At 38.8% G+C, this 27,101-nt stretch overlaps 2 protein-coding genes across 3 annotated transcripts; both read left to right on the top strand.

Annotated features, from left to right (window-relative positions):
• The first annotated feature begins 1,660 nt into the window (after positions 1–1,660).
• LOC115796038 (solute carrier family 22 member 5-like) lies at positions 1,661–17,063 on the top strand. Of its 2 annotated transcripts, none has more exons than XM_030752244.1 (10): positions 1,661–2,232; positions 2,425–2,528; positions 3,673–3,827; positions 4,808–4,979; positions 14,177–14,318; positions 14,494–14,588; positions 14,735–14,949; positions 15,049–15,231; positions 16,230–16,365; positions 16,743–17,063. In XM_030752244.1, exons 1-10 carry the CDS (start codon positions 1,858–1,860, stop codon positions 16,828–16,830), a joined length of 1,665 nt encoding a protein of 554 aa, XP_030608104.1. In that variant the 5' UTR covers positions 1,661–1,857; the 3' UTR covers positions 16,831–17,063. The 2 variants fall into 2 exon arrangements, with proteins under 2 accessions (XP_030608104.1, XP_030608105.1); XM_030752245.1 differs by having other exon boundaries at positions 2,144–2,232; positions 2,445–2,528.
• A 1,419-nt stretch (positions 17,064–18,482) lies between these two features.
• On the top strand, positions 18,483–26,859 carry map2k2b (mitogen-activated protein kinase kinase 2b). Its single transcript, XM_030752252.1, has 11 exons — positions 18,483–19,406; positions 19,488–19,698; positions 19,812–19,958; positions 20,538–20,615; positions 22,747–22,798; positions 23,990–24,114; positions 24,355–24,568; positions 25,060–25,112; positions 25,218–25,279; positions 25,425–25,470; positions 25,697–26,859. The coding sequence occupies exons 1-11, from the start codon at positions 19,318–19,320 to the stop codon at positions 25,805–25,807; spliced, it is 1,188 nt and encodes a 395-aa protein (XP_030608112.1). The 5' UTR covers positions 18,483–19,317; the 3' UTR covers positions 25,808–26,859.
• The last annotated feature ends 242 nt before the right edge of the window (positions 26,860–27,101 follow it).

The raw sequence follows: 27,101 nt of genomic DNA, 5'->3' as shown, positions 1-27,101 counted from the left end.
ACACACAGATATATATATATATATATATATATATATATATATATATATATATATATATATATATATATATATATATATATATATATATATATATATATATATATATATATATATATATTATTCTACTATTCTGGATGTTTATTTCATCCTATTACTGCTTTTAATCACTATTTCACCTCTTTATTGTGTTAACATGTCTTAAGAGCGACTTTACCTTTTGTACCATGTTAGGTTGCACCATCTTGTGGTGGTTGTGAGCAGAGCTCCTGTAGTAATGTTGCTTCTGTTTAACTTTGCTGCAAGTGTGCTGTAGTGCTGTGTCAGTCCATTCATTCTCATATATTTCTGGCTTTCTTATCTCTCATATCTTATGCTTATGTTAAATTGCAAACAAATTGCTCTTATAGGGTCAATTATAGACTTTTTCAAGTTGGTTCTCAATATGGAGATATATTTGTACCTTTACAGAGCTTGTCTGTGTTGGATTTCCATCTAATGCACATATTACTTAAGTGTAGTATATAAATACTGAGCACGTGGTAAAATTATCTTTAGTCAGTAGTACACTTTTTTTCTGGGTTTCAACCTCACCTCACGGTCTTTCTCAGACAACATGGGATAGAAAAACTAAACGGCAAAGCGCACTGTGGGTTAGTTTATTGTCATTTCTTTTTCAACAATCCTTGCATAAGCCTATCTGTAAGCTACGTAACTGTAATTGTATAACATGTGGCGTAAAGTGAAAGTAAATTAAGGTGAGCAAAGGATATTGTAGACTTCAGTGATAAATAAGTCGGTACCGCCTGCCTATATATCATAGAACCACGCTGGTCAAAGTAATTACTGTTTATTATATCAGCTAAGTTTCCGGTAGATAAAGGTTGTCTCTGCCTGAATTAAAGTTCAGGTAGACAAATAGGATCGACACACACACACACACACACACACACACACACACACACACACACACACACACACACACACACACACACACACACCAAAAGACAAAAATAAAATAAAAAATATATAACAATTAAAAAGAGTTAGATATAAACTGACACCAAATAATTCGAATGTTTTAATAAAAGTTATAGTGCGGTTTAAGAAATGAGTAATTGTTTAAAAGGCAGTGGCAAACAACAAAACGTGTTTAGTCTTGATTTGTAAGAGCTGAGATTTGGAGAGCTGGCGGTTATTCCAGATGTGTGGAGCGTGGAACCTGAACACTGTTTCTCCGCGTTTAGGTTTAACAAAAACTTTACCTTCTGTTTTATAAACCTGCAGCGGCATGCAGGGAAAGAGGCATTCCTGTACAGAATGTACTCCCACGTTAATGTGGATGATAGTTATCACTAACTAGGCTCTGTGCATGCTCGGTATTAAAAACTTACTTACGAACTGTTTTAAGAACTCGGACTCATTTATAAGCGCCAACTTGAGCGCACCGTTTTGGAGAGGAGGATGTTAGCTATTCAGCGGGCAGTAGGGGGGCCATTCACAGAGTGATCGGTTATCCATGTGTGTCTAAGCGAAAGAGAGGGTGGCAGATGTTACCCATATAAATCCTATATGTCGCGAACTATACCAAACATTAATACCCGAGCGGCCCGCCCAAGTAAAACTGTGCATGGGAAGCAAGTCATGCGGTGATAAGGTTCAAGAGCAATTCACTGACTGCATAGTATAGCTCCGGTTAGTCAAGAAGTCTGGGAGTTTTTTGTTTTGTTTTGTTTTGTTTTGTTTTGTTTTGTTTTGGACTAACATTTCCGGGTGTTGCAGGCTTGAGATCTTCCAAAATATATTTTAACGCACCTCTCTAGTGAGGATTTGGTTGAGCTCCACCGGGCTTTTTGCGACATGTCTACCGGAAAAGTCAGAGACTTTGATGAAATCACTTCTTTTTTAGGCGACTACGGGCTCTTTCAAATCCTGATAATAGCTCTACTCAGTTTCAGTGCAATGCCGGCTGGGTACATGGGAGTCATTGTGGTTTTTGTATCGGATACACCCGAACATTATTGCAGAAGCTCAATCAACTCTACGCGCTATGGCACAGACTGGGAACAGGAGAATGGTTTCCAGGAGCGGGGCAGCTGGATGGGACCGGGCAGCTGCTCTCGGTACAAGCTGAGAGAAAACTGGACGACAGCAGCCGGCTTTAATGACACAGAGCAGTGTCTGGATGGCTGGGTTTTCAGCACTGACCGATACACCGCTACCATTGTGTCTGAGGTTCAGTACTCCCTGCATAGTATGAATCACAGTCAGCCAGTACATGAATGTTTCAGAATTGTCTCTGTCATTAAAAGATCTGAAGAGCTAAAACATGTAAAGATTACGTCATATCCTTAGAATAAACTTACTTTAATGTAAAATTCGTCCGAAAGTAACCCGAATAACTATTTTCTCTCCTTTTAACCGAAGTGGGATCTTGTTTGTGACAGTGCGTGGAAAGTCCCTTTCTCCACTTCTTTATTCTTTGTAGGAGTACTGATTGGATCTTTTGCCAGTGGACACCTCTCAGACCGGTAAGCCTGTCTATATATATATATATTAGTAAAAAAATATGACGTTGAGATAAACAAAAATGCAGGAGATTATGCTAGAAGAAAAATGAGAGAAGACAACAGTGTGTGAATACAATAAAGCTGATTTCTTTATTTATTTATTTTGGATGAGCTAATAGAGATCGTCACGGCTTGTTGTCTTGATAAAGAAACAATGATGGCTTTCACATTATGTAGCCCGTCTCTTTTCTTCAAATTACCAGACAGGAGTCGATGCAGGATGGAAGCTGTGGAAAATAATGGAAAATAAAATGGAAAATAAATCTTACTTACCTGAATGAATTTAATAAGTCGTAAAAACCTTATGATGTATTAATTCTAAAATAGCCTACAAATATAACTGGTTATTTAAAGTTTGAGGAGGAGGTTTAAAATGTTTTCATGATAGAATTGCCCAGAGAAGTGACATGAAAATATTTAATCCTACCCACAGTCTGAAAGGTGTAGGAGTGTGGCTCAAAGTGGCTATCAAATGTGTGTGTGTGTGTGTGTGTGTGTGTGTGTGTGTGTTTGGGGGGGGGGGGGGGGGGGGGGGGGGCTGGAAGCAGATATTCATTCTAATAAATATCCAGCTATTGGACATTTATTAGAATGTCCAATAGCTGGATATACATGCAACCTCTATGCATGTATATACATGTATGCTGTGTAACTGTAAAATGGAATACACATACATAATAAGAAAAAAGGCTGGTATAACAATGACGGTACAATATATGAATAAAAGATTTGTGAGTAGTAGCTCACAGATAGATCATAACAAGCAAGTGTAGCTGCAAGTAAGGATTATTTCTACTTTTAATATGCCTCTTTGATCAACTCGTTGTTTCAGTTCCATTTTTGATTGTGCATTTTTAATTTGTCTTTTCTGATTCTTAAGGCCTTTTTATAGTACAATAAGTAAAAAAAGTCCAGGCGGACAATTTGAGGCCTAGGTGTAAAAGGGTTAACTGGTGCTAGCAGAAAAAACAAAAACCATACAGCCTTAGAGAATAAGAACAGGAGAGAGAATACTTGATAATGAACTAAAACTTATTGTGAAGCTCAGATATGCTTACATTATGTACCTCTTTGTATTCCCTGTTTCTGTCAAACTGTCTTACAGGTTTGGTAGAAAGCCAGTGTTGTTTTTCACCATGGTCTTACAAACAGTCACTGCCTTGATCCAGGCCACCTCTGTCACCTGGGTCATGTTCAGTATCCTCAACTGTCTAAGAGGACTTGGCCAAATATCCAGTTTGATTGCATCACTCATACTGGGTGAGACAATACATTTATTCCTGTCATTCTTACATAAGTCTCTGCATCTATTCTCCAGTGCTTTCATGTAACAAAGCGTAGCCTATTATTAGCAATCCAGCAGAGGCATGTTTCAGTTCCTCGGTGGTTCAAAGGTCATTGAAACATTGTGCTCTGTCAGTTCAGTTTTTGTCTTAAGAACCTGGTTGTACTGTGCTGATGCAGTTGAAGGAAGTAGTTTTCACTATGTGTTTAAGTTAAATACCAGCGGTGTGTAATGGTTAACACATTTGCCTAACAAGCAAAAGATTGAGACCGGGAAGAGACACAAATCCAGCGAGGGTTGTGTCAGGAAGTGCGTAAAAATCTGTGCTAAATCAAATATCTGTTGATCCATCCACTGTGGTGACCACTTGTGAATAACAAACATCCGAAAGAAGCTTTTATGTGAAACAGCAGGATTTAAGCCTACAGTGATCACAGGCTCAGTGCAGGTTTTACACATGAAGGTTTCTTTAACCCTGTGAGGTCTAAGTCATCCTCTGAGATGACACTAACCACAATTTATCATAATATTTAACCTTTTTTTTTTATTGTTCTCTCAAGTCTTGACAATCAGAATCCAAAAATAATGATTCTGACAAGCATCAAAAACTACTTAAAAATTTTCCCCCCCAAAAATTGCTGTCTTTTAATAATCTTGGGGAAACTGATACTTATGTGAACAAAGTTGTATTTTTTTGGCTCCAGAGGGATCTTCATTGAATCAGACACATTGCCTCGGATATTGAGGAAGCATTGTTCTAATCTAAGGCTGTGCTCCTTGGTAGAAAAGTGTTTTTAGGATTTTTGTAGCTTTCTTCTCATCTCTGAGACTCTAGGCTAAAGTAGTCTACAATAGACCTATGCTACAGTTGTGAAATACAACTTTAAGTGGTTGATTCAGAAAACCAATCCTCCTTTGTTTTCTTTTATTAAAGAAATTTCTTTGTCTTGTCCAGGTTCTGAAATGCTGAGTCAGTCTGTCAGGGTGACCTACATTCTGCTGGGCCACAGTCTCGGGTTTGGCATTGGTTATGCCTTGCTGCCTCTCTTTGCTTACTTCATACGGGGCTGGAGGATGCTGCTGGTTGCTGCTGCAATCCCAGGCTTCCTATTTATTCCAACATGGTGGTAAGTCTGATAGATGATGACAGAGACTATATTGTCGGTCGTGGTTCGGGTTCCCCTTTTACCTTTTTATCCTCAGGGTGGCCCCAGCTCCAGCTGGAAATTTTTCACAATTAAATCCACTTTTTTGAAATAATCCACAAAAATCAAAATAATCCATTTTCCTGAAATAATCCACTGGAATCGAGCAGGATTCGTTTCAAAGTTTTATTCCCACAAAGTGTTACAAAAAGCAAGAAAGAAAGCAAGGGCCTCCCAGGAGTGTACAGCCTTAAGCAGTTAGTCCAGCAAAAAGAGAAGCAGCGCAGCCAAAGAAAAAAGCTGCTCCAACCACGAAAAACAGGGCAATTATACCCTGTCCACGGGACTTTCCTCCACCCCAAATTAATATGCATAAGGTGTCACCCTTTGATATTTGATCCTCACCCCATCAACTTTTGGGCACTCTTCACCCACTTTAGGACACATGATTAAGGCTGCACCTCACAGGTCTAGCTCTTAGGTCACAATAGTTCAAACAGATGACACCAATGCTGACCTTTTCTACTCAAACATCCGTTAAGATAAGATCACCAGTCCCCCACTTAGCCAGGGTTTTAGTCCTTCCCCCCTTCTCGGCTGTAAAACGGCAAGGGGCCCACGGAACTCCCTTTTTTTGGGAGTGCACCTGCTGTAAAACTTGACTGAAATATGACAATAGGTTACAAGTGTCAAATAAGACAGTGCTTACATTGGCAACTCTTCAAAGGCCCCAAACACACACACAGATCCTATCCTCACCTCAGTGACCCAAAAACATAAAGCACTCAGCACGCTGGTGTATGTGTGTGTCCTATCTGCACGTGCCATAAAAGTGGCGCCTGGTACTTAAGATAAAACTAACAACCCCAGGCACTTACATGAAAGTAATATTAGGTGTAAGAATAATATGTGCACATGTAATAAAACTAACTAATAAAACTAACACTGAAAACAATATAAGTAATGAGTAATACAAAAATTATATCCCCATATAATAATAAATGTAAATAGTGATTAATAGAGTTAAGATCCATTCCAAGTCCACACTTAACCACAAGTGAATAAATCACTGCTAACAATAAGGAAAGTCCCTTTTTTTCCATAGGAGGTGAAAAATAATCACTGCTAACAGTGGGGGGAAAGGGTATAGACAGTATATGAAGCTGATAAGACCTACTGAGGAGAGAGAGAAAAGGTTCAAGCAGTGTAAGGGGTCAAAGGTACAACCAGTATAAGGGAAAGGAGAGTTCAAAGAGGGGAGAGATAGCACAGAGAATATAAGGGGAGAGAGAGAATTCGGAGGGGGAGGGAAAGTATAAACAATATAAGGAGAGAGTTCAACAGGGAGAGAGAAAGTTCAAACAGTACAAAGAGAGAGAGTATATAAAGGGAGAGAAATCAAAGAGGGGAGAGACAGTATAGAGAGTATAAGGGACTGTTAAGAGAAGAATGGTACGTACAGGCAGTGAATGAAATATATGTATAGAGGCAAGTACCCACTACTACCTTAGGGGAAAAGTATATATGCTGGATGAAAGTAGCAATAAATTGCCAACGTTCCCCCCTTTGATACCATCTGGTATCAACACAAAAATGCCAATGAATCAACACAAAATCAAAAAATGATACAAAGTGTACATCTAATCTACTACATGGGCAGTACTTTGCTAACATATTTTAAAGCAAGTATCAAATGCTAATTCATATAGATTTAGCATAAAATTCTCACATCCACTTGGTGTGGTTGCCAGTTTAGAATGCAACAATGATACCTTCACTCCTTAACCCTCTATAAACAATCCATCACTCCCACCACATGAATCAGACTTTTCAGTATTTTGACATAAAAACACAACACTTGAGAGTAAATATGCCTATAATATGAATCAACTTTTAACAAGGCATATTCAGTATAAGACAAATTTCATAAAAGTGTCAGCATCTTTCAGACAATCATTCAGTCCTCATGGTTTTGCATCCTCTTCAGGTGTTGGAAGTTGGGGGACCTCATCCTCTGTTTCTTCTGTCCCCCCTTTGCTGCTCTAAAAAAAATTTTTGATGATCTTGAGCCTGACATCTCAGCAGTGAGTTCCTGAATCTCGCTGGCTCGCTTTCCCATCATGGCTATGACTGAAACCAACTCCTGGATGACAAAGTCACTGTCGAACTCCACTGATTTATCCTCTAGATGACTTATTTCTTGAACCAGGCTTGCATTTCTCTTCAGCATAACAAGCCTACATGGCCTCATTGCTCCCAACTTGAAGCAGATTTTCTGCCAATCATGCTCTCAGTAGCATGAGTGTTAGGAGGCACTGGCCAGCTGTCATCATTTGAACTCCCACTGGCAGGGAAACAGCTCCCAGGAGCCACAGATACAATGTCATCATATCATGAAGACCCATCAAATGCCTCTGCCCTGGTCCAGGTGGCATCCTCGGCCCATGTTGCATCCTTGTCAAGATGGCTCCTTCTGCACTTCCAAAAGTTGCAAGAAGATCTGGGCCTGAACTGGACTCCCTCTGAGCTGACTTTCCCCTCTCCTTCAATCGAACCGCGACAGGTGGCGAGTTTTTGCTGGTCACGGATCTCAGCATGTGAGGCCAGGCTGGGCAGCGTCCTAGCTGGTGGAGGCTGAATGGGACTGTCAGAATTCTGTCTTCTAGTCTGGTTCTGCCATTGCTGCTTATAGCATAAAGACAAGATTAATATCCATAACATACACAGCTATATTTGCCTAAAACAAAACTCTCCTTTTTCTCCCTTACTTCTTGTTAATTTGCTTTTTATACATTTTTCTCTTTATTTTTACAGTTTTATACCATTTAACAAGTGAATCACAAGGGGATTACATCTACAGTTATTGTCCTATTTGGTCAGTTCTTACATCGCCCAGTAGTGTGTTTCAGAAAGCAATAAAGATACTCAGTCTAATTTGCATTGCCATTAACAATATTGTATACAGTAACTCCTTGAAGTTACTCATTTTGGTTCATGTATAAAATTTTATCTAAACTCCATCAGTATCAGAAGGTAACATTATGCTTCTGTGCAGACACTAGTAACCTGTCTCAGAGTCATACAGTAATGGTTGAAGATAAACTTCCTTAAACTGAATAAAAGTAAATCAGAAATTATCTTATTTGAACAACCCCACCTCTTAGATGGGTACTACAGTGATATTGAACTTTTAGCCAATTATCCTCACCTTTTTGCAAGGAACCTTGGTGATTTTTGATGGTGCCTTAAAATTTAATGAACAGATTAGCTCTCTTGTTAAATGAGGCTTCTTTCAATTAAAGCTTCTCAATAAATCAAGGCCTACCTTGATTTACCTTGATTTATAATCCAGTTATATTATTGTATTTGGGAAAGACAGACCCCACTTTCTAGTCTGTGTTACCTGTGCGGAGTGATATTAATACTATTGTTATTACTAATAACATAGCAATTCATCAGCCTCACTTTCTAATTTCTTTCGACAATTATCCCCCCTTGAGACTGATGAATGGTTGTCCATAACTTCCTACTTTGGCTCTGCTATCTGTCCTTCAGCTTTACATGTATGTTGACACTCCTCTACAGTCAGATCACTTATGTCCAGTGAAGTGTCACTATTTAGTGCTCCACCTCCTGGAAAGACAAAATTGGCACTGACTGGGCTATTCCCTGGATCAAACTTTAAGATCTCCTGAGTATTTTGATTTTGATTTAAAAAATATTGATCATCTGGGGCGCCTGGGTGGCTTAGTGGTGAAGCCGGTGACCACATACATATGCTGCGTTGCGGTGCGGGAGGCGCGGGTTTGAGTCCTGGCCTGTCGCCAATTTGCCCGCGTGTCTTCCCCTGTATCTTTCCCCCATTTCTTGTCTCTCTCCACTGCTGAGAAAAGCCGCTGTGGCCAAAAATGCAAAAAATAAATAAGTAAATATTGATCATCTATACTGGGAAGCTGCAAAGCACCAATTAACTGCAACACAGCTTCTCCATATACTAGAGGATTGCTATCAACTCTCAGAAATCTTATCTCTAAATGTTAGCATTAGCATGACAACCTCATAAACATGGGCTAAATGAAGGTACAAATTAAGTCTCTTACCTGTAGCCAGTCTACAAAGTTTGTTCTGAGATCAGCGATGAACTCAGCAGATCAACCTTCTGAGCTTCTAGAGTAAAAAACTTACACCTGCAGACTTAAGTTAAACAACTGTGTGGCCTACATTAAGGCCATGCTCATCCGTAAAGCAAGAACCATCCAGCTGCAATAAATTCATTATACACATTCATTTTCTCAATCTTTCAAATTTGTCAGTTTGCAGCACACAATCATGAGAAGTTCATCAGGTAGCATCACTTTAGAAACATGGTTAAAATGATTACATCTCTAATAGTTTAGGGGCAGATAAAATTACCTCATACCCTGTAGTCCAGTTTTAATAATACCAAACCTCAGGCTAAAAGGTAAGCATGCAACTAATATGACGTACACAGAATTACAAGATGACCTAGAGTTAAAAATCCTGGTTTCTGAAACGCAAAGGCCCCTCCCATCAAAACCTTGATAACAAGGTGGGAAGTCAGCCTTCATACTATCCTGTTTTATACTGTAATAAGGCAGGGGCTGCTTACCTACTGCGATGTCCTACATAAGGACAGCATTACATAGCCCCTCCTATTAGCCACATGTAAATGGAAAGGTTTTGAGTAATCTGATTACCCAATGCCAGATCAGATTGCATGTCCTGCTTCAGTGCATCAGACGTCGCCTCAGCTCCTGCTCATCACTGCAACTAAGGACCAGAGTTAATTTGTCTGCTGCCCTTATTAGGGCTCTCAGAGAAAACATGTACAGTTTTAAACACATAGTCACAAATCCACTGTCTGCTGAATCCTGCCATTCCCAGAAATGCCAACATTCACCAACTGTCTGCGATTTATTGGCTTTAATCACAGTTTCTAATTGAGATGGAGCAATCAGCTTCCTCTGTCCACTAAACTGTCTTCCTAGATATTCAATGGTTTGTTGACAGAATTGCAAAAATTCTTCTCAGTTTGTTCTTTTAGAGGACTACAAATCAGCTGCACACTGTGAGACAGTACTGAGAATGTTCAGATACTGCAAATTCTACACTAAAATTTGGTTAAATGCACCAGGGCTATTAACCAATGTTTTCACAGTCATCACAGAATGCTAAAAGCTAAACGCAAACATGACTTAATATCTGGCGCACTGTTAGAAAGCAAGTTATGGATCAGAAACCACAGGTGTATCAAAAGAACACATTTAGAGGACTATGGGAATTTAGTTTTGATATAGGAAGAATAGAGGTATTGCATGGACTGGTAGCTTTGGCTAGCATGCCAGCCTTCAATAGCTCATCAATATTAAGCCTGGTATCTTCAATGGCATGTGACTTAAATGGATATTACCTAATATAATAAAATAATTAGACCCCAGGTTTCAGCTCAACAGTGCAGGCTGGATAAATTTGACTCTGTCCATATTTGTTTTGCTCAGTTGAGATGGAACCTGTTTCAATAACTAATCATGTTCAACTAATAATTGAATTTGAATTACACATTTTTATCTACTAATACTTCAGTCTCTACACTTTCATTGTATCCCAATAAACTGTTGGTCTTTAGAAATGTGCGTGCATTTAGTGTTTAGTTAAATCCCCTCTAAATAAACATTGTCCCTTTAGCCCATCGGTGCAGTACATGATTATGTCCACGAGCAACCAGCAGAGTGACATGTGGCGCAGCATTTAGCACTTGTTACCCGTTCTCAGATCATCAGGTTGAGTAAAAGCAGCCACGCCCTGTGGACCAATAACAATGTAATCATTGATCAGTTCATCAAAGCACAGTTCATAGTCTTTGAACTTCTGTTTCTCTGCAAACAATAACTGTAAGACAATTTGGGCTCTTCAGCTCCTCAGCGTCCTCCACTTAAGTTCGTACCCAAAACTCCCAAATGTTTCATCGTTTGTTTAGCATGGAATCTTCAGTCTTTGGCTGTAACCAAAACACTTTAGGTTGAACCTGAGACACAGTCTCTGCGTCTGTTTGCAGCGTCTGTGTGCTTCCTCAGTTGAAAGTCTGCATACAGTTCATCAGTGGGGCACATGATTTTGCTTCTAAAGAACAGAGAATGTCTCTTCCCATGAGCTTTATTGTTATGTCAGCTCACTCAACAAATTAAAGAATACAACAGGTAGCTCCTTTTTTCGTCTTCAGGCCTCTCCAGACCCCCTTATGGCCAACATGCTGCTGGCCCAGCCCAAGAGTTCATAGAGCAGTCTTTCTTTACCTATATAACTATGATGGGAACCAGGCAGATACACAGCAGAGAGGTCATTACAGTTCAATTTTACCCCCTTCATCTAAGCCCTCATGTATTCAAAGAACGCGCTCAGGTGAACGCAGGGTCTGCACCAAGAACACACACAATCCACCATACAACAGAACAATATTTCCCGAGGACCAACTTACAGATTTTTCACTTTCTAAGAACTCCTTTTAAATTTATTTTGAATAAAATTTTGAATTAAAGGTTCTTGTGAGTTGTCAAAGCTTTAGGTTGATCAACCGAGTGTCATGCAGTCTCTCAGAATCTGCTACACGCACGTGTTTCTTATAATCAAATTATATTCTGTTTATAAAATTCTTTTATATCCTCGGAGGCTCAGGTGTTATTTCATCCTCCCTAATCTATACTCACCACTCCTTTACCACATTTATATTCCTATTTCAATCCCTTATTTTAGGCTCACTTTATATCCAAGCTATGTAAATATTGTTGCTATTTTGTTATTATTTACTCCTACGACTATTTAATTTAATTCTCCTTTGCTCCTTATTCTCCCAAACATTTAAAATTGTATTTCCCCTTATTCAGCCAATTTTAGAATTTATTTTTACCCATTCTCTTAAGCTTTAGTTCAATTTGACTCTCTCTCTAATCAAGGCTACTTTTATTATTATTTTTAATCAATTCAACTATTCAATAAATTTCCAACGATATACTTGTTGGAAAACTTCTTCAATTATCAAATAATCAGGCACACTGGGCCAGCTGTCGTAATAAGAGTAGTAATAGTTTAATTCTCTTGCAAGAGGGGCAGTTGCTACAGCTCAGAAATCAGCGGGCAGTGGCTAACCACTCACTCTTTATACAAATAGAATGCATACAATAAAACTGCCAAGCTTGAGAACCAGTTAAAGACAGAAAACAGGCTCAGTGACTTCCCACAGGACTGGAATGTGATATTCATGTCTCTGAAATTCCCATTTCTGGAAAGACCACAAAGACAGGAACGATTTAAAGGTTGTTTACAGCTCACTCGTCTCTGTCCTTGTCTTCTTTACATAGACACATCTGTGGTTGAATTTGAATTTATTTATTTGGTAGGGACAATGCACATTAATAAACAAACTGTAAATGTGCCAGAATTAGCCAAAAGGCTATTTTTCATCTGTTGTCCCTGGACAAATCGCAATTTGTCTTGCTAAAAAACAAACAAACAAAGGTTGTACAATCAAGGTTCATACAACAACTTATCCAGCAATTCATAAAAGCATGCTAATTATAATTAGCACACCAACTACTTTTCTAACAGTACTGCTCGGTGCACCGAGAACCTTATTAGTAATCCATGCATCCCTGCATTTCCATGGTATGATTGTTAGTGATAGATGGGCTGGTTTCATTTCTCCTAAAACATTTGGTCTGTTATTTTTTTTTTTATTTACACACTTGAGTCTTTTGAGTTTACTCTAATAGAACATATATAATATTGCTGGTGATCAAACAGAAACTGTTGAAGTCTGATGAAAATGGCCAGATTTGCTGGAACTTGTATTATAGCAGAGTTAACTTAATAACCACTATTTACATTTGTTTTGAGAGAAGTATTTCAGAATGAACGTGCTCAACCTTGTCAAGGAGGGGCAAAATTCTTGGTAAGCACTCCTGTTTTTCCCGTTTTTAACTGGGCAGCATCCACGAAAGAAAGAAAGAAAGAAAGAGCTACATCTCAGACTTTACAGCTCTCAGTTAGCATGCTAAATGTTAAAGCTCATTACTACAGTTAAAAAAAATGAACAAGTATGGCTTGTTTGGAAGGATTTCCAAGTGTCTTCTGTAAAAAAAACAAACAAACATGTTGCATCAAAACAAATCACAAGACTTCTGGAACAATGCCCTTTGGACAGACAAGACCAAAGTGTAGATGTTTGACCATAATGCACAGCACTGTATTTGGCAAAAACCAAACACAGCACATCACCACAAACACTTCATGCCCACTGTCCAGTACGGTGTCGGGGGGGTGATGATTACCTCCAGCAGGGAGGTTATGTTTTTGGTAGCATTTGCATGCGCGCGTGTCATCATTCTGTCTGTAAACACAATAGCTCAAAAAGTTTTGAATGGATTCTGATAAAACTTTGTAGGGGTGCAGAGTGGAGTCATGTTAATCCATTAAAATTCAGCTTTCATCCACCAAAGTCTTCAAGGTTAATTTAATGATTTATTTGAGAAAAATTGACAAAAAACCGTATAACTTAGAAACTATGATTCTTACAAGTGCGGTGTGTATTGTCAACATCAAGTCACATTTGACCTCTCCTTCAAGGTCAATAGATTTAATCTAATGTCACATAGAGCTGTTTAAAACTGTGTTTCTTACTGCATTTTTGTATTGAAAACATAGAGGCATATAGGGAATGATATATGGGGATTCTAAATATCACTTACTTTGGACCTCTGAGCTCTTCTTCAAGGTCACTTTACACTTGTTTTTACTGCACTACAAACTTCTTAAAGTGCACTTAAAAAGAACAAAGAAAACAAAATAATGTATACAAAATACAAAACTATTCCCTTGAAATGAAATACTGCCCAGGGAGTGAGCTGCCTTGGCACACAAGTATTTTTGTTTTGTTTTTCAGAAACAAGAATGGCACAAAAAAGGTGAATGAAAATATTTCCTCAAAGTCAAAGTTCACTCGTGATCGGTTCAGACATGATAACACTGTTGTCAGTCAGCCTGAACAACATTTGGGTGATATTTGTGTTAGATAGCCTGTGTTTTCACTCAGTCTAGAAAAATCCTGTTTTGAGGTGCATGTTTTTCCATATGCTCTATGAACTTTTCTCTGCTTGTGTGCACAGCTTGATTCCCGAGTCACCTCGTTGGCTGTTGCAGAAAGGTCGAGTGGAGGAGGCTGAGCTTGTCATACGTAAGGCTGCCCAATGGAACAGAGTCCCCGCCCCTGAGGTCATATTCAGGGCTGGGGACTGCTTGGAGCTCATGGTACTATTTTTTTTAACTCTTTGTGCTATGAAAGCCATTGTGCTCCAGTATGAAATATGCTCTAAATTGTAGGAATCACATGGTACTTTTCCACCATGCAATCTGAAAATATATATTTGGCATGATCAGCAGATGTTGCTCTGTAATGTTCTGTTTCTTTCTTTGTCTAATTCAGCAAAATAAAGATGAAGAAGAGCAGACATACACTTACATGGACTTGATACGCACCCATAACATAAGAAACATAACAATTTTTGGTGTTTTCATATGGTAATGTGTTTTCTTTTCTATGTTCACAACTTTCCTGAAACGTACAATAATGCCAGATATTGTGTTGGGAAATGTGAACAGTCATCACATCATTGCGTTAATTATGCAGTGTAATGTAAACACACTGAGTCTTGATTTTTTTACAGGATGTCTGTTACCATGGTCTACTATGGTCTCTCGCTCAATAGTAGCAACCTGAATGGAAACATCTACCTCAACTGCTTCATCTCTGCAGCCATCGACATCGTAGTGTATGTAGCCACTTGGCTTCTGATTAATAGGGCCCCGAGACCCACTTTCCTCTTCTCCACACTGATGTTCTGTGGTATGATGCTTCTGGTTATAAAGCTGGTTCCTGAAGGTCTGTGTGCAATATCAACCATACCAGGAATTAACTAGTAGGCAAAATACATTAGGACATTGTTTATACCTTTACTAATCACTGCATTTTTCTTTTCAGACATGCCTGTCATGTTCCAGGTGTTGGCTTTGGTGGGAAAGATTGGTGTATCTGCTGCTTACTGCTTTATCTACGTGTTTTTCACTGAGCTGATGCCCACTGTGGTCAGGAACATGGGCTTAGGGATCTGCTCCACAGCTGCACGAATAGGAGCCATCATCTCTCCTTATTTACTTTACATAGGCAAGTTTTCTTTCCTGTTTTGAAGCTCTGTTTGTTTTTCAAAGTACTTAGAGGGTTGCGGGGAGGGATCAAAACTGAGAAACAATATGTATGCATGCTTAGGAATAATCTACTCCTATTTCAGTTAGTATTTCACTTTGCTAAGAGGGTCAGTGATGGTGGTGCAGTGTTTAGCATTGTCGCCTCACAGCATGCCACGGAAGAACCTGTGACAAGGGAACTGATGTTAATATGTAAAATCATCTGAGACCACTTTCAAAAATATATAGTCTACTTCATGATTGAGCGTTTAATAAATGACACTATGCATGCAGTCATTATATGTAATCACCAGTGATTATGTGAGATCACATCCTCCTTTCTACTGCAACCTAGAGTTTTCAGGTATGACTTTAAGATATATCTTAAAACATTTGCAGCAAAACACGGTCGTGATTACATTTGAAATATAGACATGATATAGTGAAATATCATATGAAATATAGACTTGAAATTACTATTAGTTGGTAACATTTGTAAAGACAAGGCTCCTTTGTGTATTATACACTTTCTTGATGTTTTTCTCATTGTCTCTGGACTTTAAATATCTTTTTAATTTTGAATGCCACTGGCAGCATCGGGGCATTTTCCTTCCTTTATTGTGTACAATAGAATTTTGCATAGTGACATTTTCAACAGAAGCAGCAGGAAAACATATATGTGAAGTTAACATTAATCACAGTCTGCTGCGAGCTAGGTGTTTGGTTTTATTTTGACTTTTTTCCTCTGTTATACTGTATGTTCTACACTTTATTGAAATTTCATTTTCCTTTTTTCCGTCTTGTTTTGCTGTTGCACGTGTAGTGCTTAATTGGTTTTATTTTAAATATATTTGTATATTTTATAATTTAGTGCTTAATGCCTGTGCATTGTGTACATTTTCACAAGGTGAAACTCCTTTGAACAATGAAAAGATCTCTCACAGTTCAGTTTTAAGTGCCTTTTATTTTTTCTTGTAGGTGTTTACAGCAGGATCCTTCCATATATTATTTTTGGCACAGTCAGCATCATGGCTGCTGTTGTTAGCATGTTGCTACCAGACACCAGAAACAGCAAACTCCCTGACCTTATCACCCAGACCAAACACATCAGACGGTAGGTTGGTGGTGGATGCAACGAGTTCAGATTTCTTTCTCTTCTCTTCTCTTCTCTTCTCTTCTCTTCTCTTCTCTTCTCTTCTCTTCTCTTCTCTTCTCTTCTCTTCTCTTCTCTTCTCTTCTCTTCTCTTCTCTTCTCTCTCTTCTCTTCTCTTCTCTTCTCTTCTCTTCTCTTCTCTTCTCTTCTCTTCTCTTCTCTTCTCTTCTCTTCTCTTCTCTTCTCTTCTTTAAAGGTGTAATGTGTGTGGGTGTGAGAATAAACATGACCTGACATGAAGATGGTTGCTGAACTACAGGTTACTCCCTTTTTCAGTGCACTTTAACAAGTCTAATATCTTTGTTCCTTCTGCCTCAATTTCTCTTTATATCTTTAAGCTGCCCCTGCTTTTCAAAGGAAACTTCTTCAACCCAATCGGATCCCACTGAAGGCAACAAAGAAGCGCACAAGAGTGCCATCTGCTGAAAGGAAATCATACCACAGGAGTGGAGTGACCTCAGGCATTTGAGGCTGCATTGTTATGGCATAAGATACGTCTGTAAGACGTTAACCCGAGGAAGGTTCACTGAACTTCTCTGCTCTTGTCACACAGAGTTAATGATATATTTACATTCCTGGGTTTTCCCCATCCACAGTTTATTACCGGAGCTTTGGTTTTTAGGCTTCATCTTTGTTTGTTTGTTTGCCCAAATGTAACATTTTATGCACTGTTTTATTTACTTGAATGAAAATAAATGGCACCTCACAACAAGGTTTTCTTGTCATTTCTTTAAGTAGTCTTCAGGAATAGTTCTCCAGGCTTCTTGAAGGACATTCAAAGCTCTTTTTTGGATGTTGTTCTGTTCTCTGTCCACACTGCTTCAATAATGTTGAGGTCTGATCTCTGGGGAGGCCAATCCATGACTGATGGTGTTCCACTGTGTGTTTTTTTCTATCCAGGTATGTTTTTTACTGCATTGGCAGTGTGTTTGGGGTCACTGTCACATTGAAAAATCAAGCCATTCCGAATCAGATGCTTTCCTGATCGTATTGCATGGTAGAAGAAAAGCTGACAGTTGACAAAAAGCTCTCCAACACCACTGGCTGAAATACAGCCCCAAACCATCCAAACTGTAACAGGGCCTCAACTGTATTTTGCAGATGGCTGTAGACATTCATTGTTGTACCTCTTTCCTGACCTCCTCCATGCACACTGGCGTTGATTTAAAGCATTTGAACCATTCCTCTGAAAATGGTCAGGTACAAGGACAGGACTGAAAATCACTGAAAAAGCAGGCAATAGCCTGAGAACTACTGCCCATGATGACTTTAAAAAAAAAAAAGTCTTAGCAAAGTCTGGGTACTTGGAAGCAGAATTTAAAGAAATGAGTGGTGGCTGGAGACCTTTGCACAGTAATGCACATTCTAATGTACAAATTCTCAGACCTGCATTTTGTGCTTCAGGTGGTCCATGGATGAATTACAACCCAAGCAAAACAGGCAGCTTGGCAAGGCTACAGATTCAAAAGACTTTCAAGCTGCATGGTCAGCTTCATGGTTATTTTCAAAAGTCTGTGTTTCTGATAATATACTCCAGAAGCAAGGCATATTACTTTGTCTATCCTTATGTCTTTGAAGGCAGGGTAACAAACAAAACAACTCTAAAACTTCTGTTTATTTGTTTTGTTTACAACTTTTTTTTCTTTTTTTTTTTTTTACAACTTTCTTTCTGAACAATATGACAACCAAAAAAGGCACAGCATTTATCCACAAAAGCCCTTTGTGCAAAAGGTTGCACGTTTGAAGAAAAAAAAACAAAACACCAGTATTTGATGTAAAGAAAGGAATGTAAATACACAAGTAACATGATTTAAAAAAAAAAAAAACTAAATCATAACCTTTATCTTTTAAAGAAAAGCAGATCTCAAATTTATTTTAAATGATGAAATAACGCAACTAATCTACGAGATTTCTTGTTACTGTTTGTTTTAGCGACTTATAAGAGATTATATTAATTCGGACATCTGTATATGCATGGTTTGATTTTAAAGTATCTATTCGTTAGGTGACATTATATCGCCGTTACACTGCTGGCAGTACAAGTCTGTTACTATCAAACATATCGCGAGATCGGTCCCACGATCACTCCAGGCGCAGTGTGCCGTGCTACTGACTGCGCTGCACCCCCATCATCATACCTGCCGAAGACACTGGAACCCGGTGTCTGCGGCACACACCTGCCAGCGGAACGAGCACACTGGGATAAAACAGCCAGCTAAGCTGATATTTCTAACTTAAATAAGTGGGGAAAGGCACCGGAAGAAAATTAAAAGCAGCCACCTGCTCTCGGCTCGCATTAAATGTGCGGCTCTCACGCAACAGCTAGCAGATGAAGTTAGCTAGCTAACGTGTGGGTGCTTGTAGTTATGGCTTTAGCTATGAAAATCTTCTGTTTGCCTTTACGTTGTAGCTAGTTCAGCGTAGATTAATTAAACGTTTACATTTTGGCGCATGTGCGGCAAGTTACCGTCACTGATCCAACGTTAACCTAGCTGACGCTAGCCAACTAGCTAAGGTTAGCGTCGGATTACCGTATTGACTTTCATAATTTGATGTTCTGCTCTTCGTGTTGTAAATCAGATAGTGTTAATTTAAACAGAGTCAGAGGTGAAGCCGGTGTTGAATTGAAGACAGAAGTTAGATCAAATTTATTCAGGCTAACAGTCCTGGCTGATAAAAGCTAAACTGACAGGAAACCTCAAGTTAGTGCAGGTATCGTCTAGCCTACAACACAGTGTTTGCCTGTTAGTTACAATACAAAGTTACATGTGCTAATCACAGATAACTTACCTTTCCAGTAATTTCTACGTCATAGGTTAGGTGAATAGGTTTATTTAAACGCAGTATCTTATCATCTGTAGCCCGGAGTAAAGTGTCGCTCACTCCCAGTGCATAGTTTATCCTCAAGTAAACATGGCTCCTAAAAAGAGACCAATGCCCTTAAACATTCCTCCTACTGGTGATGGATTATCCACCTCCACCAATACAGAAGTTGCATCTGAGTAAGTTAACCTGCCGTTTTTGAAAAATATTGCAGTTGTTTGAAAATATCTGTTGTTCGAAACTGTAACTTAATTTCTCAGGGCCAATTTAGAAGCACTGAAGAAAATCCTGGAAGAGCTGGACCTGGATGAACAACAGAAGAAAAGGCTAGAAGCCTTCCTTACTCAGAAGGCCAAGGTTGGCGAGCTGAAAGATGACGACTTCCACCGTATCTGTGAGCTGGGTGCAGGCAATGGAGGAGTGGTCAACAAGGAGTGCCACAAACCTTCAGGCATAATCATGGCCAGAAAAGTGAGATTTTGCCATTACTCATCCTGGTGAAAAAGTCCTTGAGTTGTTCATTCTGTTCTGAGGGATCACACCATGAAACACATTCAATATAATTTTTTTTTTTTTCTGTTTAGCTTATACATTTAGAAATAAAACCTGCAATAAGAAATCAGATCATCCGAGAGCTTCAGGTACTACACGAGTGTAACTCTCCCTACATTGTGGGCTTCTACGGAGCTTTTTACAGTGATGGAGAGATCAGCATCTGCATGGAACACATGGTAAGAGCTCAAGGAATGTATTCTCATTTTGATCCTCACCAAGATATAATTTATCTTCTGTAAGCATGCTGAAGTCTTACACAAAGAAGGAGTAGATTAATTTTTTTTCTGTAATTAGTCAAGATTTTACCTGAATAATTAAATGGTCCTTTCTAAAATGCTCTATACATTTGCCCTTTTTCTTTGTAAATGAGTTGCATCTATAAAAAATTTTATATGTATGCAGTGGTAAATTGTTGGAAGTGGGTTAATAAGGCACACAAGTGGTTTTGATGTCACTTAATGCTGTTCCTTGGGGAACTAAAACTGCAGGTACCAGGCTGATGTCCAAACTCTGAGCACACAGGGGAGTCTAAGTCTGAGAGTCTGCGTATTTATTAATCTGCAAAATGATCATTAAAGTTGATGTTTGTCCTTTGTTTACATTAGGTATTGAAAGTCAGTGCATTAATGTTTTTTTGTTTTTTTTTAAACAAGTAGTTATGCTTTTGTAAATATGTAGGTCTTTTATTACATTTTCATTTACTTGCTGTCATTTTAGCACTTTGATTCTGAGCTCCTGTAATCTCTCTTGTGCAGGATGGTGGCTCTCTGGACCAGGTGCTGAAAGAAGCAAAGAGGATCCCTGAAGAGATTCTGGGCAAAGTCAGCATTGCTGTAAGTATACTTTTATCTGCTCTAGTGTCATAATGTTGATAATAAGGGGCAGGCATTAATGAAACACTGCAGTGCTTACATAGTTTTGTTTACATAAAAAGTTTAATTTAGACGTTATAAAAAATCAAGTTCTGTCATCACTGTGTTATGGCCCTTTCAGTTTACTGTAAATAAACAAAACACTTGCTTTCCACCCACATTATATGCATCTAGACCACATGTGTCAAACTCAAGGCCTGCGGGCAAGATCCCCCCCCCCCCCCGCAAGATAATTTAATATGGCTATGGTTAATGGCCTGCCAGTAAATAGCGCTCCCGCCACTTAAGCCGCGTTTCCATAGGGGACAACTCTGCGCGGTTTGACGGCGTTTCCATTAGTAACTGGTACAAGTTTGCAGGTACTTTTTCGTACCCACTCACCTGAGGTTCTAAGCGATACGAGGCGATACAAAAATGACAGCATGCCACTGATTGGCCAGGGAGTGTCTTCACTATCGGAGGCATGAGAGCGACTCCTTCACCAGAATCAAGCCTGCCATTTTTAAAACCCGACAGCAAGAAACTGGAGGCACGCAAAGCACCGGTTGAATCCCCAGACCAACAGTTTGCAGCAGTAGGTTTGCAACATGAGAGCCATCTGAAACGCTAACACAGCATACATATTATAACCCTATACTGCCGGGTGATTGCTGCTGAGGCACCAGTTACCTGCCCCTACTAGCCAAACAGCTGGTTAGCACAGAGCCGGCAGGAGGGCTGATCAAAGGAACTTTGAATTACTGTAATAACGCGACCGTTTGTCCTATTGGAAAAATTCAAACAGTTTCTGAAAGCTGAGAAACTGCACTTCACAACCAATATAGGGTAATACTGCGGTGTTATTACGGTAATTGTTGCCGTAAGTCCGCAAACGGCAGCTCTTTTGAAGTACACTGAGCCGATTATGTTCGCGGTATAGGGTTATACTTAACAATGATAACCTTCATCCATTAACACATTGTACGGGGAGTTATGCATGATGATGATATTAAACTGGCATTAGCTGTTAACTTGCCTCTATCTCATCTATTGTTGTGTTGTGTTTTGAGCCGCACACGAGTCAGGTCATGAGACTACTGCCCGCGCTGCTATATTGACTCCACCCACACTGTGGTGGTCCTCAATTGCAATGGAAACACAACACGACCGTGCCGAGTTGCGTTGACCGAGTCGACCCGTGCCGAGTCGTCCCGTATGGAAACGCGGCTTTATACTACAAATCCCACTATGCACTGCAACAGTTGCCGTGCAAGTCAAGCCCTGTGCATTAACCTGTTTCCCTGCATTGCCCATGACACATTGATCAGTGGTCAGCAGATAAAAACATCAGTCAGCACTTTTTATGGTGACATTTAAGCTAGTCTCACCCCCAAAAATGGCCAAATGAAAAGTGGACTTTGAAAACAGGTGGGAGGCAAAGGACCTGTTCGTTCATATCGGAGGTAAACCCTGTCTCTTTTCCCCACCTGCAATGTGCAGGGAAAAGAGTGAAATTGTGGGACGGATGTGGGAGAAAATGCAGAAGGAGACAGAACGAGTCATAAGCACCGTAATACAGACAGTGAACTTTATAAGAGGCAAAGGTTTAAATCACCGGCAGTTTTGGTCTTTTTCTGGAGGAAATAGCTTCTGAATTTGGTGACGTGCCTTATCACACAGAGGTGCAATGAGCTGCCTGAGGAAATCTGTCAGTTCATGGAAAGTAAGAAAGAAATGGAATAAGAGAGAAAACTAAATAGTTTGTTTGTTGTTTCTGGACTTTTTGCTGATATCACATCAAAAAAGAAATTTGCAAATTTTTATCAACTTGAAATGTCCTCATTTTCCCTGATGATATTTTTGATGAAAAATACTATATTTTATTTAATGTGTTGAGGAAAAAGTTGCTGTAGTATGGCCATTCAAATTCATATTGCTGATTAAAATATTTTCAGTTTTAGACAGTTCAATAAAGGTTAATCCTGATCTAAACACTTGGATCTGGGCTGAGTTTGGTCTGGTTGGTTTTTTTTTGTTTTGTTTTGTTTGTTTGTTTTTTTAACATTCTATTTAAGGTAATTGACTTCTTTTATTTTTCTTCCTTTTGAAACAGGTTTTGAGAGGCCTTGCCTACCTAAGAGAAAAACATCAAATCATGCATAGAGGTATACGCATTTTCATTAAGTTAATGATTGTATTTAGCATAATTGAGTTTTATCTGTAAGCATGATGTGCAATAGTGGAGCAGTTTGTGTTAAGAATTACCATTATAGAACAGGATGTGAAATTGATTTCAATTCATTGGTCACATACAGCCTGTTTTGATCTCAAGAAGGTCAAATCAGTAAAAGAGCTGCATAATAAGTTAACATCTTACTCTAAAAATCGTAGTGTATGTCTGTTCCCTGACCCCTCTTAGATGCATTCATTAATCTTGATTAAACTAACTCTATAAACTGCCTAGGGTACCAGGATTATCTGCATCTTAAATAGCTTTTGGGAATTATTTTTATAATACTCAGATGTTTACAAAAGATATATAGAATGCCTTTATTGTCATTACACAGAATGTATAGACTGTACAATGAGATTGGAGGTATTGGAGATATTATGTGTAGTAGCTGATCTCAAAACAAATGGCTACATTACCTGTATTTTGTTGTTAGTAGATAAATTCAGCTAAACAATTTCTAGTGCAGTGGTACTTCGGGGTCACTGGAATGTGTTATGCATATCTGTAAATAAGTGTTCATCAAACAGTGACATTAATAATACCTGTAATTTATTATTTTGTCTTATGAATATGTAGCTTGCAAAGAAGAAGGATAAATATATGTATTTATTACTCATTTCTTCTGTGTTTATGAACAGATGTTTCTGTCTATATACAGTGATATAATGAAGACAAAAAGAATAACATGATAAATTAACATGTCTTTGTTTTAATACAAGCAAAGCAAACAAACCTGCAGACTAGTTCTTTTAATTTAAAGAAGTACAAGCATGCTCTAAAAACTTTAATATTCAATAAATCATCCATTTACAAAAACAGATGAACAGCCTGAAATGTCTTTAAAAAATAAATCCAAGTTCAAGAATCTGTAATGCATAAAAAAAATGTATGCTACATATGCATCGCCTATCACAGTGGACCTACAAAAGCACAAAACCTTCACATAGAGATTTTAGAACTATAATAATTGAAACAAGTTTTTGGGCTCTAGAAATATTTTTCATACAGATTCACTCCTGGGTAGTAATACTGGCATCACCTTTCCAGCAATAGCAGTGCAGCTTATTGGAAAATAGGAGATATTAATGACTTTACTACAATAAAATTTCCTTTTTGCCCTCAGATGTGAAGCCCTCAAACATACTGGTGAATTCACGTGGTGAAATCAAGCTGTGTGACTTTGGTGTGAGCGGGCAGCTTATAGACTCCATGGCCAATTCCTTCGTTGGGACGAGATCCTACATGTCGGTATGCTTGATCCTCTTCATGAAATCAGTTCACATACAGTTTCAAATCAGTGTTCATTTTATGTGAGGTGTCATATTAACTCAGTAACTTCAATTATTTTCTGTTAATTTTCATGAGGAGGCGTATCCACTGGTACATATTTAACTCCAGATTAATTGAGCCTTTGAACAGTGTTCTACAGTTTTGTATTACTATAATACTGAATTATTTCTTTTTATGTGTTATTTGTTTGATGTCTAGCCTGAGAGATTGCAGGGGACTCACTACTCTGTGCAGTCTGATGTGTGGAGCATGGGCTTGTCCCTTGTAGAGCTGTCAATTGGACGCTATCCCATCCCCCCTCCAGATGCTAAAGAGCTGGAGGCCATATTTGGACGGCCAATCTTGGATGATACCGAGGGAGGGACACACAGTACGTCCCCTAGACCCAGACCACCGGGTAGACCTGTCAGTGGTAAGCAACACAATCATTTATTTATTTATTTATTTTATTTTATTTTGGCCACAGCGGCTTTTCATGACAGTGGAGAGAGACAGGAAATGGGGGGAAAGATACAGGGGAAGACACGCGGGCAAATCAGCGACAGGTCGGGACGCGAACCCGCGCCGCCCGCAGCGCAACGCGACGTGTGTATGCGGTCGCCAGCTTCACCACTAAGCCACCCAGGCGCCCGCAACACAATCATTTATGTACATGTTTCAGGTGGCAATTTGAAACTGCAGTAGGCAAATTTGCTTGCGCACTGCTCCAGGTTTCCACCTGAGAAATCACGTAAGCTGCTGATATCAGTGAATTGCACACTCTGATTTATGAACCTGTCTGCTCCATGATTGCGTGATGCCCCAAAGGAATATTTGGTGTGTTTTTAATTGAAGCTTTCTTTTCTCAAGTTCTCACTTGTTTTACATGATGTTAAATTGAGTTCATCATGGTTTCTTTCCTAGGCCACAGTCCAGTAATGGCTATCTTTGAACTACTAGACTACATAGTCAATGAGGTAAGAGTACAAGAAGTTGTCCAAAGTAGGATTTATTGTCAACCATGTAAAATAACTAAGGAGTTATTTTCTGCTGTTTACAATTTTTTTTCTTTCAACTTTCAGCCACCACCTAAGCTACCCCATGGTGTATTCCACCCTGATTTTCAGGATTTTGTGACAAAGTGGTGAGACATTTAAATTTCTAAATATTGCTTACTTTTCTTTCTTTTTTTTTAAGTGTAAAGCTATAACAATTAATCATAAACATGTAATCTAATACTATGTCACTAACTTGATGGATGATCATGATCTTTCTTCTCTTGTGTGCAGTCTCATCAAAAATCCCGCAGACAGGGCTGACTTAAAAATGTTAATGGTGAGTGTCCTCAGTTTGAGTTTTAGCTCCCACTTTCTTTTTTGGGCAGATTAGCAAGAAGTAAAATATGTGACAGGCATAGATCACTAAATATATCAATTTTTATTATAATAAAAACTCCATAACTAAAACAACAGTGCAGTTTAATTTAGTAGAAACTATTTAGTCAGCAAAAACAGAAACAGATAGTTCTTAATGTGTTGTTTATATTTGTGTTTTGTTTCAGAACCACACTTTTATCAAGCGGTCTGAAGCAGAGGAGGTGGATTTTGCTGGGTGGCTTTGTAAAACGATGGGACTGAACCAACCTAGCACTCCCACACGCACTGCGGACTGAGCTACGTATATTCACTCAGACATTAAGTAAAAACATGGAGAAGCTGCTGCCTAAGACCATACTCTCATATTCTGTATACCCCTTGTTTTCCGCATCCTCCCTCAGGCGGACCTGTCAACGCTTCATCTTAAAATCAACTCTATTGATATTTTATCCTGAAAATCACCTTCCAGGATGGATACTTTAACTACACAGAAATGGTTGTTGGCAGTGTTGACAACATAGATTATTGCAGATTTATTCAGTTCAGGATTTGGGCCTTTTAGCCACATATCTAGGCCACTGCTGCTGCTTTTTTTTTGGGGGGGGGGTTGGTGTAGCTTTCTGAAATCCAGTAGATAGTACACGTACTGTATAAAACTGGGAAAGATATCCCTGGAAAACTACGTAAAACATATCAAATATTTGTAATTTCTTTTTCCCCCCAATGCAGCTTTCCAGTTTTCTTGTCTGAAATTTTCTCAAGTGCTCAAGTTTTCACACATGCACTCTAGAAAATGTCGAAATAATGGATACTCTCCCAGCTACTCTGTATGGTGTAGGCGAGTGGTGGCGCCAAAGTAGAGCATACAGGAGAGAAGGACACACAATGAAATATTACATACTGTTCTATATCAGGATTGTACTGGAGACCTAGCAGGCTAAAGACTATTTAATGATGGATCCTTCTTACATACAGCTCCACTGGGTAATGTTTAGTTAAGGGCTGCAGTGTATGTTTGAAAACAGCGTTACAGTACAAGTATGTCAATCCCAGTTATTACAATCATGGTCAGGCTGTATCTTTGTGTCTACAGAAAAATATACATATATGAATTGTTTTTATGTCTGTTATGCAAATACACTGAGAAATGTAAGAATGAGCTTATTTTACTGAATAGGTTGTGTGTCTACATTATAAAGAGATGTTTCTGAAGTTTCCTGCTTTTCTTAACGAGGCAGATTTCTACAAATTTTGAAATGTCTTGAGGTGAAGCACAATGTTGAATGCATTATAGCATGACCCTCATGTCAAAGCCAAAAATAATAATTAAAAAAAATGTTTTTACAAACTTGAAAACACTCTTTGCTCCTTCTGTATTAGATGTTGTTTTTAACAAGTTCAAACACCTTCTTCGTGTTTTTCTTCTCAGGGTTAGGTAGTGTAGCAGAAGGCTTCCTTTGGAAATCCTAGAAATACAGCCCTGTGCAGTTCCTGCTTTTATGCCTTGAATAAGCTCCATCATGGCTCACTGGGCAATGTCAGCATAAACAAATTATCTTTTTTTTTTTTTTTTTTTTTTTTTGTATACCT

Source organism: Archocentrus centrarchus, chromosome 17, assembly GCF_007364275.1.
Source record: "Archocentrus centrarchus isolate MPI-CPG fArcCen1 chromosome 17, fArcCen1, whole genome shotgun sequence".
Taxonomy (NCBI): domain Eukaryota; kingdom Metazoa; phylum Chordata; class Actinopteri; order Cichliformes; family Cichlidae; genus Archocentrus; species Archocentrus centrarchus.
Note: the sequence above shows the minus strand (reverse complement) of the source record. Positions and strands in the feature narration are given on the sequence as shown.

Excerpts from the sequence above, each read along its gene's own strand:
- LOC115796038 (XM_030752244.1), top strand. The coding sequence starts at position 1,858 with ATGTCTACCGGAAAAGTCAGAGACTTTGATGAAATCACTTCTTTTTTA. Across the intron at positions 14,950-15,048 it reads TATAAAGCTGGTTCCTGAAG|ACATGCCTGTCATGTTCCAG; the intron begins GTCTGTGTGCAA and ends TTTTCTTTTCAG. Across the intron at positions 15,232-16,229 it reads TCCTTATTTACTTTACATAG|GTGTTTACAGCAGGATCCTT; the intron begins GCAAGTTTTCTT and ends TTTTTCTTGTAG.
- map2k2b (XM_030752252.1), top strand. The coding sequence starts at position 19,318 with ATGGCTCCTAAAAAGAGACCAATGCCCTTAAACATTCCTCCTACTGGT. Across the intron at positions 19,959-20,537 it reads GCATCTGCATGGAACACATG|GATGGTGGCTCTCTGGACCA; the intron begins GTAAGAGCTCAA and ends TCTCTTGTGCAG. Across the intron at positions 25,113-25,217 it reads TAGACTACATAGTCAATGAG|CCACCACCTAAGCTACCCCA; the intron begins GTAAGAGTACAA and ends TTCAACTTTCAG.